We start from the raw sequence: 16,907 nt of genomic DNA, 5'->3' as shown, positions 1-16,907 counted from the left end.
GGACTGTGCAAGTACAAGGCTGTCTGGTTTGTGTGCATGTATGAACAATTGGTATATATTCTCCAAAATTATCACTTCTCTTCATCTTGGTTTTCTGAGTATGACGTTACACCCCATAATGCTTTACAGAAATATACTTATGAGTGCAAATATGACATAACTGCAATATGTTTTACATTAGATATGCCATGTAACATATCTTTGCAAAGGTTATGATCTACTGAGTGTGTTCATCCTATTGTATGAATGTATAATTCTTGTATCTGAAACTAGGAATATAAAATATAACTCTGAGGTCCTATTGTAGTTATGCAAAGTGTGGGCCATTAATGGTGATTTGGAATCTTGATGGCTCCCATTAACCAGGACAATTGGTTGTAATTGGCTCTGTTTACTTGTAAGTCTTCCTGTATGTGTGTGTGCTGGCAAGTGGGTAATTAAGTCTTATAGTGACATGTGATTATGTCATCTGAACTGGAATCCATCTTTAACCTGGTGCTTTTCCATTTAGAAAGATGGGCGGTAACCCAGAGAGGGACAAAGGATTCCCGCCTTGAGCCAAAGATATATAAGGGGGTGGAACAGAAGAAAGGGGGCTGCAATCATGAGAAATCCCCTAGCTACAACCTGAGCTGGAACAAGGAATGTACTGGGGGAAGGCTTGGGCCCAGACTAGAAAGGAGTCGAGTCTGTGAAAGAAGCTTATTGGAACATCTCTGAGGGTCAGGTTTTATCTGTAATCAGTTTCTTACGTATTAGGCTTAGACTTATGTATTTTTGTTTTATTTTGCTTGGTAATTTACTCTGGTCTGTCTGTTATTACTTAGAACCACTTAAATTCTACTTTTTATATTTAATAAAATCACTTTTTGCTTATTAATTAACTCAGAGCAAGTAATTAATACCTGGGGGAGCAAACAGTGGTGCATCTCTCTCTATCAGTGTTATAGAGGGAGAACAATTTATGAGTTTACCCTGTATAAGCTTTATACAGAGTAGAACGGATTTATTTGGAGTTTGGATACCACTGGGAATTGGATATCTGGGTGCTAGAGACAGCAGCACTTCTTAAGTTGTTTCAGTTAAGTCTGTAGCTTTTGGGGGACGTAGTTCAGACCTGGGTCTGTGTTTGCAGCCATAGGCACTGACTTCCCCTCTTTCCCATGGGTGCTCAATCCCCCTCTGCCCCCTGCCTGCCCCCACTCCATCCCTCCTATGAGGCCCCTCCCCTGCTCCATCTCTTCCCAACCCTGCCCCACCCCTATTCCAACCCCTTCCCCAAAGTCCCTGCCCCAACTCTGCCCCCCCGCCCCTATTCTAACTCCTTCCCCAAATCCCTGCCCTGACCCTGTCTCTTCCCCTGAACATGCCACATTCCCACTCCTTCCCCTCCCTCCCATAGCATGCTAACACTGCCAAACATCTGTTTGGCAGCGGCTGGGCGGGAAGCGCTCGGAGGTAGGCGAAGGAGCGGGGACACAGCATGCTCAGGGGAGGAGGAGGAGGAGGAGGAGATGGGGTGGCGGGTGAGGGGAGCTTTCCCCATGGGTGCTCCAGCTCTGGAGTGCCAACGGAGTTGGCGCCTATGTTTGCAGCAGGCTAGCATGTCTGGCTCAACAAGACAGGGTACTGAAATCTCAAGGTGCCAGGGAAAATGGGCTCAGAGCTAGTCTCAGCACATCACGTGGCAGTCCTGAGGGTTTTTTTGTGACCCAGCCCATCACACCGGGGTTGGATAGTGTCCTGGGGTAAGAGCTACTCCTCCTTAGCAGTGCAGAAATGGGTTCAGCCATGTCAGTAGCTCACTCTTCACGTAAACATTATATCTATCTCCTGACTGAACCCTGACAGTAGTTGGTAGGTAGTTAACACGACTAGGGATTTATTCCTTTCAACAAGTATTAACCATCCCACCTGTTGTTCTTTGTCTCTATATTTGCTTGTAAAGGCTCATTTCTTTTCCTAAGCAATGCTGCTTGCTGATTGTCTTGTACAATTGGAATCCTGTACAGAGCTTGTTTCTGTATCAAATTCATATTCACTTGTGGCATTGGACATTTACAGAACAGATGTTGCAGGCACTATGTTGCAGAGGCTAATAACCTTTCTCAACTTGACTGAAGAAAAGTTTATTGATTAAAATGATAAATTCTATGCGTTCTACCTGGTGCTAGTGGACAGAAAAATATTGCCCCTTCCGTCCCTCCTCATACTTAGTAACTAATTCCCTACAGGGGATAATATGTTCTCAAAGCTACTTAGTGAGTCTGCCATTTGAAACAGTAATGGTAAGTTTCTACCTGAATTCTTGTTCACTAACAACTTCTCCCAAATATTCGATGATAAACTGTCCTGCTTTCAGTGGCTCTTTAGTGCGAATACCCCATCCTTTTTCTTCAGCACGGAATCTTTCCAGACACTGCACCCACTCATGTCTCTGAATCCTCTGGTTACAACATTGTTCACCACAAGGGCAAGTGTTAGGGGAACACTCGGCAAAGATCATTCTAAAATCAAAGACAAACAATCTAAAGAAAGATGGTAAACATACATGGAGAGCTGATGTTCAAGCAAAACACACTGTAAATCTTTTTAAAGGTGTCACTTTTCCCCAAATCTCTGATGACAATGGGATGCCCTTTCCTTCCTCTGTCACAAAACTGATACTATCTCAGTTCCAGTTCCTATCTCAGAAGTAGCAATGCAATGAGCTGTCTATCACATGGAAATTTGTCGGTCTACACATCCAAGTGAAGATGCAGAGCCAAAAAACCCTCTAATTAGAGCTGACTGGGAATTTTTGACACAGCTTTTTTTGGTAGTAAAATGGCAATTTGTCAAAACAGAAATTCTTCGTGGGAAAGGATTGGTTTCGGTAAATTTCTCAGTTCAAAAATTTTTTTGAAACAAGTTTAGAAATTGTTGAAATATCTCATTTCAATATTTTCAAAATAAAAACTTATGGTTATAGGTTCAAAATGCCTTTTTGTTTCAAAAGTTAAACTAATTATAATACAATTGTCCTTTTTAAATAAGAAGGTCAAAACTGAAATTAAACATTTTGATTGATCTGAAATGATTTTTTTCCTATTAATTTGTAAATATTTTTGAGATTTGAATTTTGAGTCCTGATTGGGGATGAATTTTTTGAGATTTTGAAAAATCTTCCCAGGATCAGAAAAGCATTTCCTGCCCTGCTCTACCGTTACTATGCTTCTTACAGGGGATTGTGGCATAATTTATGTATAGCATTTCAACAGTCTCCAGTCCTGATTCTCCACTCTTTTATGTCAGTTTAGCTGCTCTGCAATTTCAACAAAGTCACACCGTGGTGAAGAGAATCAGGCTCAATATCTCTCGCATTTTAATTGCTAGTAAAAGGTATAGAAATCCTTTACACTAATCTCTGGATATCTATTCTACATTTGTGCAACCTGTTTTTTTCAGAGTCCCCTGTGGATTGGCTCTGCTTCTGGGATGATGAACAACAACATTTTTGGTACAGTGTTCCATTTTAATTCTTCCAGTTATGCTGTAATACAGGCCTGAATTGGAAAGGGCAGTGGACTCTATGGCAATGTGTTCCAAGGAGGATGAGTAAACTGCAGATGCTTCATTTGAGGGACATGTTATGCTGAACAGGAAAACCTGATCTTTTCATACCTTCTGGGATAAAAGATTAGAAAATTTAAATAAATTCTTAGAAAAATCACATTTTTTCTGATGCCACTTTGCTGAATGGCAGGAGAGCTTTGAGGGACAGGAACACTGGGGAGATAGGGTGTTGTTTAGATTCAGGAACAATGGGAAATTAATGAAATTATCATTTTTTAAAAATGTAACCTCTCCGGTAAACTAAATTATGAAGACTAGAGCTGAGCTTAGCATGCAAGATCTGAAGAACTTTCATAAGCAAAGTTGATTTAATCATAATAAAATGGCAAATTAGTCTAAGATGTTATTACTAGTCCCTAATATTGAAGAAATGTCATGCTCTTCCCCACAGAGAACTGTTCTGGTAGTCATGAATGGAATCGAAAATCCCTATAATGTGTCTCTGTTCATACTTTCTTCCTGGCTCTCCTCTTTGTGATAATGACTGCATTCTGTTTCTCTCCTCCTCATGGGAGTCCTGCTCTTTCTTCATACCTTCCCTTCCCTCCTGAGTCATCCATTTCCAGCTCCATCAGCAACTGCTCTTTTCTGAACATAGATCTGACCTCTGAATAACTGAGAGATTCCTTCCTGCCCTCAAACTAAAGTTCTTCAAAAGGAAACATCAAAACAATGGCTTCTACTATTGTCCATAGAGTAAAATGGGTCTTTGAAAGCTTCAAGCACAGCCCAATAGACTGCTTTCCTGTCTGAGGAGGGGAAAGAAATAGCATGCTCTCTTATTATTAAAGCGGTAGCCAGTAAAGGAAACTATGCTATATGCTTCTGTATCCACACTTCGTTGTACTGGGATCATTTCAGACTGACGAGCTTCAGATCACACACATCACATCTCTTTAATTTTCAAATAGTATTAGTTTATGGCGATAAGCCTGTTCAGGGGAATTCCCCTATTCTCGTTAGTGAGCACATTTCCTACCTGTTAAGACAGTCATCTAAACAGCCCTTTCCATTGCTATCATCTGGTTTCTTACAATTGCAGGTGGTGGCCTCATAGCCAGAAAGAGGCTTAACATCTACATAGACATCTGGAAAAAGAAAAAAGGAAAATAAATCATTTTTCCAGATTAAAACAGCTATTTGAAATGCTTTCACCCCAATGACAGAAAGCTGAGAAGAAGATGGACAGCCAGTCCTTTGTGGAACACAGGGTGGTGGAAGAGTGGAAGTCATGTCAACGTTCCATAGTTACACTGCTTAGTGTAAGGCACATGTATAACGACACCCTATATTAAGTAATAAATAAAATAAATAAATAATAAATAATAATAATAAATAAAGTTACTTACTAGAACGGATTTTTTTATAAAGTGGGACATCTGGCTTTTTGTACAACTAAAAGGAAGAAAAAGAAAGTTCTTACTTAATACATTGCGCAACTGCAACCGCCATTCAGAAGTGTCAGGAAAATGATGGGCACACTGTGTTCATATGTATATGTTTATGTTAATTACTGGATAAAATATATGCATAAAGCTTTCTCTTCATTAGTTCAGGCTATTTCTCTGTGTGCAGACATCAGAAGAGAGATTAAAAATGTATCTGAATAAAAAATACCTAAGTTTAGAGTGCTCATTGAACACAAGTTCCAATATGGTTTATTCCTCCATATTGTCTGACCATAGCAAGCAGGAAAAGTCAAACAGAGTATCTATGCAAACAGACATAGCTCTTTGGGGTACTAATATTTCCCTCAGCATTACAGTGAAAAATACTTATTTAAAATAACTTTGAGTAGGGGCACCCGCTCTTGTGGAAATGCAGTACACTTATACTCAGTACAGTGGGAAGGAGGGGGAAATCAGAATTCAAGACCAAGATCTCTGGGTTGGAACCAAGGGAAATGCAGATCCTTTCGTCAGAATAATTTGCTATATATAAGGAGAGGACAGGAGACAAAAGGGAGTTCCCACTGTTATATATTTACTATACAAGCTATTACAGAACTAGATTTCAGCTAATAATTCAATATAAAGTAAAAGACGGTTACTCACCTTTGTAACTGTTGTTCTTCGAGATGTGTTGCTCATATCCATTCCAATTAGGTGTGTGCGCGCCACGTGCACGTTTGTCGGAAGATTTTTACCCTAGCAACACTCAGTGGGTCAGCTGGGCGCCCCCTGGAGTGGTGCAGTTATGGTGCTGGATATATACGCCTGCCAACCCAACAGCTCTTCAGTTCCTACTTGCCGGCTACTCTGACAGAGGGGAAGGACGGTGGGTTTGGAATGGATATGAGCAACACATCTCGAAGAACAACAGTTACAAAGGTGAGTAACCGTCTTTTCTTCTTCGAGTGCTTGCTCATATTGATTACAATTAGGTGATTCCCAAGCCTTACCTAGGCGATGGGGTCGGAGTGAGATGTTGCAGAACGCAAAACTGCTGAGCCAAATGCTGCATCATCTCTGGACTGTTGAACTAATGCGTAATGTGCGGCAAAGGTGTGAATCGATGACCAGGTAGCTGCCCGACATATTTCCTGGATGGGGACATGGGCCAGGAAGGCAGCAGATGAAGCTTGTGCCCGAGTAGAATGGGCAGTGAGGTGGCTAGCCGGAATGTGAGCCAATTCATAGCATGTGCGGATGCAGGATGTTACCCAAGATGAAATCCGTTGGGAAGAGACCGGTAGGCCTACAAAGAGCTGACGTGACCTTCGGGTTTGGTTCTCTCGATATAAAAGGCGAGAGCCCTGCGGACATCCAGGGTGTGTAGCTGTTGTTCCCGAAGCGATGGGTGCGGCTTCGGGAAGAAGACTGTGAGGAAGATGTCTTGGTTGACATGAAAGGCGGACACCGCCTTAGGGAGGAAAGAGGGGTGTGGTCGCAGCTGTACCTCGTCCTTATGGAATACTGTGAGTGGGGAATCTGCTGTCAAAGCCTGAAGCTCAGATATTCGTCTCACCAAAGAAATAGTGACGAGGAAGACTGTCTTCCAAGAAAGGTACAGCAGCAAGCAGGTAGCCAGTGGTTCGAAAGAAGCACCCATAAGCTTGGCTAGCACCAGGTTTAGATCCCAGGTAGGGGTCGGGCATCTAACTTGAGGATACAAACGTTCCAATCCTTTGAGGAACCTTGAAACTATAGGGTGCGAGAAGATTGATCGGTCATTTTCCCCTGGATGGAAGGCGGAAATGGCTGCCAGATGCACCTTTATGGAAGAGACCGCTAGGCCCTGCTCTTTTAGGGACCAGAGGTAGTCCAGGACAGTGGGAACGGACACCTGTCTGGGGACTAAGTTACGCTGAGCGCACCAACAGGAGAAACGCTTCCACTTGGCGAGATATGTCATCCTAGTGGAAGGCTTCCTACTGCCCAAGAGCACCTGCTGGACCGAGGCAGAGCAATGCAATTCAGATTGGCTCAACCACTCAGCAATCATGCTGTGAGATGAAGGGACTGCAGGTCCGGATGGTGAAGCCTGCCGAAGTCCTGAGTTATGAGGTCCGGCCAGAGTGGCAGGGGAATCGGGTCTGCCACTGAGAGGTTAAACAACGTGGTGTACCAGTGCTGCCTCGGCCACACTGGAGCAATCAGGATCAGGTGGGCGCTGTCCCTGCAGAGCTTCATTAGAACTCTGTGGACGAGTGGAAACAGTGGGAAGGCATTAAGTAGGTGCCTGTTCCACAGGATCAGAAATGCGTCTGAGAGGGAGCCCGGGGAGTGTCCCTGGAAGGAGGAGAACACCTGGAATTTCCTGTTCTCTTGGGAGGCAAAGAGATCTATGTGGGAAAAGCCCCACTTCCGGAAAACAGAAGGGATGACGTCCGGACGAATTGACCACTCGTGAGACAGGAAGGATCTGCTGAGGTGATCCGCCAGAGTGTTCTGGACTCCTGGGAGAAAAGACGCTACCAATTCGATTGAGTGGGCTACGCAAAAGTTCCAAAGGTGGACGGCTTCTTGACAAAGGAGGGAGGAGTGTGCTCCGCCCTGCTTGTTTATGTAAAACATGGCCGTTGTGTTGTCCGTGAACACTGACACACAACGGCCTTGGAGATGGTCTCGAAACACTTGGCATGCTAGACAGACTGCTCTCAGCTCCCGCACATTGATGTGTAAGGCCAGTTCTTGGGGCGACCAGAGGCCTTGAGTGCGAAGGCCCCCAAGGTGGGCACCCCAACCCAGAGATGACGCGTCCATGGTTAGAGCCATCGAGGGTTGTGGTGGGTGGAATGGCATCCCTGCACAGACTAGAGTGGGGTCTAGCCACCAAGATTAGGGAGCCCAGAACCTTCCTGGGGATAGTGAGCACTGAGTCCAAGCTGTCTCTGCGTGGTTGGTATACTGAAGCAAGCCAGGCTTGGAAGAGACGGAGGCGTAGCCTGGCGTGCTTGGTCACGAAGGTGCAGGAGGCTATGTGACCTACTAGGCTGAGGCAGGTGCACACCGACGTTGTCGGGAAGGTTTGAAGACTTTGGATTATTTAAGCCATTGCCTGAAAATGTGACTGCGGGAGGCAGGCTCTGGCCAGATTGGAGTCCAGAACCACTCCAATGAAGTCTATTCTCTTCGTGGGTGTGAGAGTAGACTTTTCTGTGTTGATCATGAGGCCTAGGCTCCTGAAGAGGTCTCTGACCATGTGTAGGTGCTGTGATACTTGCCACTGCGAAGTCCCTCGAATGAGCCAATTGTCGAGATACGGGTAGACGTGTACTCAACGACACTGGAGGGAGGCAGCGACTACAGCCATGCATTTTGTGAAGACACGCGGAGCTGCAGAAAGGCCAAACAGAAGTACAGTGAACTGAAAGTGTTGGTGGTTGACCACAAAACGGAGGTACCATCTGCGTGGTGGATAAATACGCATCCTTCGTATCGAGGGTGGCATACCAGCCTCCCGGATCCAGGGATGGGATAATGGTCCCCAGGGATACCATGCGGAACTTCAGCTTTATCAAGAATTTGTTGAGTTCTCGCAGGTCTAGGATTGGTCGTAGACCTCCCTTTACCTTGGGGATTAAGAAGTAGCGGGAATAAAATCCCTTGCCTCTCATGTCCTTTGGAACCTCCTCTATGGCTCCCATGGCTAGGAGCGACTGGACCTCTTCTATGAGGAATTGCTTGTGAGAGGGGTCCCTGAAGAGGGATGGGTAGGGAGGGTGGGAAGGCAGGGTTGAAGCAAACTGGAGGTGGTATCCCCCTTCCACTGTGTGCAGGACCCAACGATCTGAAGTTAGCTGGGACCAGGCAGGGAGAAATTGGGAGAGATGATTGAAAAAGGAAGGAGAAGGATCCGGTAGGGTAACTGGTGGGCCGTCCTTGGGCATCCCATCAAAAGTTCTGCTTCGGCCCCACTGGTGGTTTAGGGGGCGCCTGATTTTGAGGTCCTTGAGGGCCAGACTGTCTCAGATGATTCCCCCTGCCACGCCTTCTGGTAACGTCCTGACGCAGCCTAGGCTGGGCATAAGGACGGTGTAGCTGGGGCCGGAAGGTCCTGCGTTTGGGTCACTGGCGTGTGCATACCCAGCAAGCGCATTATAACGTGATTGTCCTTCAGACTTTGCAACCTGGGGTCAGTCTTGTCTGAGAAAAGGCCCTGGCCTTCGAAGGGTAAATTCTGAATAGTTTGTTGCAATTCAGGGGGAAGGCCTGATACCTGAAACCAGGAGATACGCCTCATCATCACTCCTGACGCCAGAGTTCTGGCTGCAGAGTTCGCTGCATCCAGAGAGGCCTGGAGGGAGGTTCTCACTACCTTTTTACCCTCCTCAAGTAGGGCTGTGAATTCTTGACGGGACTCCTGGGGAAGAAGGTCTGTAAACTTCCCCAAGGACACCCAAGTGTTAAAGTTATACCTACTTAGGAGGGCTTGTTGGTTCGCCACCCTAAGTTGGAGGCCCCCGGCTGAGTATATTTTTGCGGCCTAGGAGGTCCATGCGCCTAGCCTCCTTTGACTTAGGAGCCGTGGCTTGTTGGCCATGACGCTCCTGTTCGTTCACCGATTGGACAACTAGAGAGCAAGGAGGTGGGTGAGTGTAGAGATATTCATACCCCTTTGAGGGGACCATATATTCTCTCTCTACTCCCCTTGCTGTAGGTGGAATTGAAGCTGGGGATTGCCAAATAGTGTCCGCATTAGCCTGTACCGTGCGGATGAACGGAAGAGCGACTCTGGTAGGTGCATCAGCCGATAGGATGTCCACGACCGGGTCCTCTATTTGAGGGACCTCCTCCACCTGCAAGTTCATATTCTGAGCCACTCGCCTCAAAAGGTCCTAATGGGCCCTGAGGTCAATTGGTGGAGGGCATGAAGAGGATGTCCCCGCCACCGCCTCATCAGGTAAGGAGGAGGAGGAGAGGTCCGGGACCAAAGGGTCCTGTGGTGGCTCCTGTACTTGAGGGGCATCATCTGCATCCGGTGGAACCTTGGTGACTGCAGATGGAATTAGAGCCTCATCCGTGCCTGTGGGGGTGGACGGCTTACTATCGCCTCTTATACCCGGTGTTCTGACGGTGTCGACCGTTGAGCCACTGATGGTGCACCTTGGCTTTGGTGGTATGCCCATGGTGTCCAGAAGGACCAGTGATGAGGCCCTTGCTCGTGGCTCTCTCTCTCTGAGAATATATGGCTGGGGATGTCAGAGTCACGCTCCTGATGATAGGATACGCTACCAGCCTGCGATGACACCGATGTGTGTCTGGAAGGCCACGGTGGTGCCGATAGGCCCTGGGAGGGAGCCACTGTTCTCGATGCTCGGGCCCGGGGCGGTACCGGGAGATATAACGGCACCGCGAGCGAGACCGGGACCTTCTACCGTATCGCAGCCGGGAGGTTCCGGAGCATTAACAGGTGTGTTGTAAACAAGACACGAGAAGTCATTCTTCCGCTTTACTCTGCGCTGGTTAGGCCTCAACTGGAGTATTGTGTCCAATCCTGGGCACCGCATTTCAAGAAAGATGTGGAGAAATTGGAGAGGGTCCAGAGAAGAGCAACAAGAATGATTAAAGGTCTTGAGAACATGACCTATGAAGAAAGGCTGAAGGAATTGGGTTTGTTTAGTTTGGAAAAGAGAAGACTGAGAGGGGACATGATAGCAGTTTTCAGGTATCTAAAAGGGTGTCATCAGGAGGAGGGAGAAAACTTGTTCACCTTAGCCTCCAATGATAGAACAAGAAGCAATGGGCTTAAACTGCAGCAAGGGAGATTTAGGTTGGACATTAGGAAAAAGTTCCTAACTGTCAGGGTAGTTAAACACTGGAATAGATTGCCTAGGGAAGTTGTGGAATCTCCATCTCTGGAGATATTTAAGAGTAGGTTAGATAAATGTCTATTAGGGATGGTCTAGACAGTATTTGGTCCTGCCATGAGGGCTGGGGACTAGACTCGATGACCTCTCGAGGTCCCTTCCAGTCCTAGAGTCTATGAGTCTATGAGGTCGACCGAGATCTTGAGTCCCTCCGTCTGGAGCGACTGCGGGATACATAGTGCCAAGATTGGTGCCGTGAGCTGGATTGGTACCAGGAGTATATGTCCGGCGAACGAGATGTCCAACGGTGCCGCAAGTGCGACTGGTACCGTGATGGAGAGCGGCGCCGGGACTGTGAGTGGTGCCGGGAGCGGGAACGGCGCGATTGAGAGCATCTGCGAGACTGGGATCTTGAATGACGTCTCTCTGGTGGACCAACGGAAGGAGGTCTTATCATGGCTGGCTTGCCGATGGATTGTATGACCCGCACCGGTGGTGCCGGGGGTTGAGGCCGTGTTGACTCCGTCATTGCGCTGAGCTCCCTTGACGTGGAGAAGGTCTCCAGCGTACAAGGGAGGGCAAGCTCAACCACAGCATGAGTCAGGGAGCTGTCAGGCATCAGACTCAACGGCCCTTGTGGTACAGGAATCGACGGTGCCGAGCTTGGTGGAGCCGCAATCTGTGGTGCCACAGTCCACGGTGCCGCGGCAGATGATGGTGCCGGACGAACCGTCTCAGAAGAGCGCTCCTTCCGTGGAGCAGAAGTTGAAATGCTATGTTGCTTCTTGGGTCTCGGGGACAGGGAGCGGCACCGAGCAGATGTCGGTGCCGGGACTCCTTCTCGGTACCGGAGTGGTCCGGGGCCGAAGGGGTGCTCCTGACCAAAGCAGTCTGTTGGGCGCTCAGTGCTGACGCTGCAGGACTAAGTGCCGACTCCATGAGAAGCTGTTTCAGTCGAAAGTCCCGCTCCTTCTTCGTCCTTGGTTTAAACGACTTGCAGATGCAGCACTTATCAGCAAGGTGGGATTCCCCATGGCACTTGAGGCAGGAGTTGTGGGGATCCCCTATTGGCATCGGCTTTTGGCACGCAGAGCACGGTTTGAATCCCGGTGCCTTGGGCATGGGCCCGCACTGAGGTGGAGGAAAGGGGCTAATCTCCGATCCCCCCTTAAACTATATACACTAACTATAAAGACAACAACTAATACTAATTATAACTACAAGAACTCGAACTATACACACAGTAACAGCAAAGAACTACGAGTAGCTAGGGATGTGGAAATCAGCAAAGCTGCGCTCCACAGTTCCAATGACCGTCACGGGCGATAAGAAGGAACTGAAGGGCCGTTGGGTTGGCAGGGGTAAATATCCAGTGCCATAGCAGCGCCACTCCAGGGGGCGCCCAGCCGACCCACCGAGTGTTGCTAGGGTAAAAACCTTCTGACGAGCGTGCATGTGGTGCGCGCACACCTAACTGGAATCGATATCAGCAACCACTCGAAGAACATTAATTACTTCTTTTAATTGTGTTTTAAAAGAAAAATTACAATTCACTTTTTGTGTGTACTGCACTAGTAGCCCCTTTCAGTACCAAATGTCTCAGATATCATATTACAAAATGAACCTATAAGTGTTCAGATATTAGGTGCATAAGGAGTGTATACAATTTTTAACTATGCAATATTATACTATAGATAAGATATAGCTAGAGGTAGATAATCTTAAAGTCGAAGCCAGGAACTCTCTCCATGTAGAATGTTAACAGCTTTCATTATTTTAAGATTAGCCTTTGGTGGTATTCTGATGAGCCACATTACCTTGGGAATTTGTTTAGTTTATTTACATGGCAAGGTTACATCTCCTAGAGCTCATTTCTTGCTGTGGATTTGGAGATGGATTTACCCTGCCTGTGTTAAATCACCTGTGAAGACTTCTCAGTTAAGAAAAAGAAAAGAAAACCCTATTTTTAGTCTTACATTCTTTTTAAAGGTTTCAGAGTAGCAGCCGTGTTAGTCTGTATCCACAAAAAGAACAGCAATACTTGTGGCACCTTAGAGACTAATAAATTTATTTGAGCATAAGCTTTCGTGGGCTACAGCCCACTTCATTGGACGCATACACTGGAAAATACAGTAGGAAGATTGACAAAGTTTTTCCTCTACCTTTGTGGATCCTGCGCTTATTGGCAGATTTGCTGACCTCAGTGATCTTCCCCACAGTGTGGGTCAACTCCTCCTGTGTCTGATCAGGAGTTGGGGGGTTTAGGGAGAACCTGGGCTCACCCTCTACTCCGGGTTCCAGACCAGGGCCCTGTGGATTGCAGCTGTCTATAGTACCTCCTGTAACAGCTGCATGACAGCTACACCTCCCTGGGCTACTTCCCCATGGCCTGCTCCAAACACCTTCTTTATCCTTACCACAGGATCTTCCTCCTGGTGTCTGATAACGCTTGTACTCCTTAGTCCTCCAGCAGCACAGCCTCTTACTCTCAGCTCCTTGTGCCTCTTGCTCCCCACTCCTCGCACACACTTACTCTCCTCTGGCTCCCCCCTTCCTGACTGGAGTGAGCTCCTTTTTAAACCCAGGTGCCCTGATTAGCCTGCCTTGATTGGCTGCAGGTGTTCTAATCAGTTTGTCTGCCTGAATTGGTTCTAGCAGGTTCCTGATTACTCTAGTGCAGCCCCTGCTCTAGTCACTCAGGGAACAGAAAACTACTCAGACAGTGACCAGTATATTTGACCTCTACCAGACTCCTGTACCCCACTGGCCTGGGTCTGTCACAGAAGATATATATATACACACACACAGAACATGAAACAACTGGTGTTACCATACACTCTCTAACGAGAGTCATCAGTTAAGGTGAGCTATTATCAGCTGGAGAGAAAAAAATCTTTTTATAGTGGTAATCAAAATGGTCCATTTGCAGCAGTTGACAGGAAGGTGTGAGGAACAGTATGTGTGGGGGAATAAACATGGGGAAATAGTTTTACTTCGTGTAATGACCCATCCACTCCCAGTCTTTATTCAAGCCTAATTTAATGGTGTCCATTTTGCAAATTAATTCCAATTCAGCAGTCTCTCGTTGGAGTCTGGTTTTGAAGTTTTTTTGTTGTAATATTGCGACTTTTAGGTCTGTAATCGAGTGACCAGGGAGACTGAAGTGTTCTCCGACTGGTTTTTGAATATTACAATTCTTGACATCTGATTTGCGTCCATTTATTCTTTTACGTAGAGACTGTCCGGTTTGGCCAATGTACATGGCAGAGGAGCATTGCTGGCACATGATGGCATATATCACATTGGTGATTCACACTATCAGAGGCTCGTTCACCTGCACATCTACAACTATTTTCCCATGTTTATTTCCCCCCCACCGCCCCACTGTTCCTCATACCTTCCTGTCAACTGCTGCAAATGGACCATTTTGATTACCATTACAAAAATATTTTTTCTCTCCTGCTAATAGCTCACCTTAACTGACCACTCTCGTTAGAGTGTGTGTGGTAACACCCATTGTTTCATGTTCTCTCTGTGTGTGTGTATATATGTATTTTCCTACTGTATTTTCCACTGCATGCATCCGATGAAGTGGGCTGTAGCCCACGAAAAATTATGCTCAAATAAATTTGTTAGTCTTTAAGATGCCACAAGTACTCCTATTCTTTTTAAAGATCTTTAAAGTATGTAACTGTTAGACACTCTCTCCAGTCCCCTCAGTATGAAAATTTCAGCTTGCAAATGAAAAATAAATTCCATTCTGCTGGGACTGATTCAAGAAAAATAAAGCCTGAAATTTCTCAGTGCTCTTGGCAGTACATCTGAATTCTCCTGAGGCGCGTCTAAAACAAGATCCTTATAAAAAGTAGGCGGGCTTCCAAAACAAAAGTCCATTGCAAAATTAAAGATGGGCTTTTTCAGAAACCCAGTGGACCACTGCTATTTTGCAGGGAAGGGAAAAATGGAAATTGTTCACATTAAATATATACATGCAAATTATTATTTTTTCTCATTAATGTCAACATGAATATTTACCAATATTCAGAAAATGTAACTGTAGCTGTGGTATAAGAACCCTAGTCTATTTCTAGCATTTCTGAATGCAATCTTACCACTTAGTAACATTTTTGTCTAGTACCTGATTATGTTTCCACTGCCAGAGGATGTCGTAGGGCAGCTGGAAATCTATTCTCTTCTGTCTCAGATACTTCCCTGAAACAAAATGGTTTATATGTCACACACTCATTCACATATACTCATGAGGAAAGAGGGCCACGAATGGGCACAGAGCCCAAATTCTGACAGAGCCCCTCAGTCTCTGAAAATAGTAAAAGGCAGAACAGCAGAAATCCTCAAAGAACATTTTGTTTATTAGGGGCAACACAGGAAACATGTCAGTAAAGAATCCTTCAAAACATGCTGGTGTTGTTGGCTTTCCTCTAGTGCCACAGCTAGGTTTATTCTTATGGGTACTGAATGAGTTTTTTTCACATTGTAACATCCTCAATGTTATTACTGGGACAGTGTGTGCAGTGGGGTCCTGGTGACCCAACAATGCAGTAACAGATCTTTTCCATTAGCCTCTTAAGTAGGGTCACATAAACTGTACTTCCAAATATGAAGATTGGTTTGCTGGGGAAGGTGAGAGGGGAAAGGCACTCTGCTTTCTGCAGAGAGGGGACTTAAACTGTACTTTGATGACTGGCCTTAGAGAGAGATCATAAAACTCTGCTGTTTGCAGCTAAACTCCTGACAACGCCAGGAACTCTGCAGGGGTTCTCACAGTAGAGGTCATTGTAAAGCAAGAAACTGGAAGGCCAGAATACATTTTACAGATATAAAAAGACTTACCTTTTAATCTTCAAAAATCTATTTTCCTCAAGAAGGTACCTACTCTGGTTTTGCAGTATTTTTCACATTGTAACATCTCAATGTTATTACTGGGACAGTGTGTACAATGGGGTCCTGGTGATCCAAGAGTGCAGTAACAGATCCTTTCCACTAGCAATTTTCATAGTTGTGCTTTTAGGTCAGGACTTCATCCTGACATTTGCTTTTCAAAACTCCCTTTCTCCAAACAATGTACTAGTATGTAGAGGATGAGTCTCTCCCCCCTCCCCGTCCCCCACCCATGAATGCACTGAAATGGGATCTCAGTTAAATTTCCAAAAGGTGCGACTATCCTGGATTTTTTCCCAGCCAGACTCAAAGTGAACTTTTCTGATCCATGAAGCCCTGCCCTCTGTCAGAGAAACACTGTGGAGAATTTATGTTGCCAATCCTCATTAAAAATGTACTTCCTATCAGTGTGAGATGTCTGTAAAACAAGTAACCGATGCTGTTCCTTCTGCACTGATGCTGTCCATTCTTCTGGAAAATCTGACCAAGTCATCTCGATAAAGTACTCAATTGGATGCGCCTAAGAATCAGCTGAGACCCCATCAGTGCTTCCCTTGCTCCCAGTATATAGAACTTAGGTGGGCAATACAATTGCGTGTACTAAAATATATGGCATGTAGAAAGTGAATAGTGTTCTTAAGCATTCAATCTATTTTACATTAGGTTTTATCCAGTCAGATTTTCTCAGGAAGGCACATTTTTCCCCTACTTATTTTACCGAAGTGAGCACTAAGACTATTACTATGTATATACTGTTTATTATATGACATGAAAAAAGATGTTGGAAGAAAAGAGGAATTCTTTAAGCACTTTTGATTTACTAAATCGTACAATGAAGAGAAGAGAGGATGGATGGAAGAGACAGAACAGTTTGCACTGAATTACACTTTGTAAAGAGAGACAAGATAGTGGCTGGGTTGGTTCTTAAGTATCTAGACAAGAATTCCAGAACTATGACCAGACTTGATTTCTTAACCAATGAGACAGTGAATGGCTCTTTTGCTGGCATTATGCTGCATAATTTAACAAGGAGATCTCTAAAAACAATCGTATCTGCCTATGCAGTGCAGGGTTTCAGTATATATGAAGTGCTTCCTGACTCCACGCTCCACATCTTCATATCACTTCCTCTTTCCTAACC

The 16,907-nt window shown here is 45.5% G+C and overlaps 1 protein-coding gene across 7 annotated transcripts in view; it reads right to left on the bottom strand.

Moving 5' to 3' along the window:
• Window positions 1-16,907, bottom strand: part of ASH1L (ASH1 like histone lysine methyltransferase) — a 183,251-nt gene that overhangs the window by 27,835 nt on the left and 138,509 nt on the right. For all 7 annotated transcript variants that reach the window (XM_030541941.1, XM_030541936.1, XM_030541937.1 and 4 more), the window contains 4 exons: window positions 15,006-15,079; window positions 4,965-5,010; window positions 4,595-4,703; window positions 2,301-2,507 (listed from right to left, as the gene is read on the bottom strand). In XM_030541941.1, the coding sequence (XP_030397801.1) occupies window positions 2,301-2,507; window positions 4,595-4,703; window positions 4,965-5,010; window positions 15,006-15,079 (436 nt within the window). The remainder of the gene's footprint in view (window positions 1-2,300; window positions 2,508-4,594; window positions 4,704-4,964; window positions 5,011-15,005; window positions 15,080-16,907) is intronic.

Source organism: Gopherus evgoodei, chromosome 24 (genome assembly GCF_007399415.2).
Source record: "Gopherus evgoodei ecotype Sinaloan lineage chromosome 24, rGopEvg1_v1.p, whole genome shotgun sequence".
Lineage (NCBI taxonomy): Eukaryota > Metazoa > Chordata > Testudines > Testudinidae > Gopherus > Gopherus evgoodei.
The sequence above is the reverse complement of the archived record's forward strand: the minus strand, read 5'-3'. Positions and strand labels throughout refer to the sequence as shown.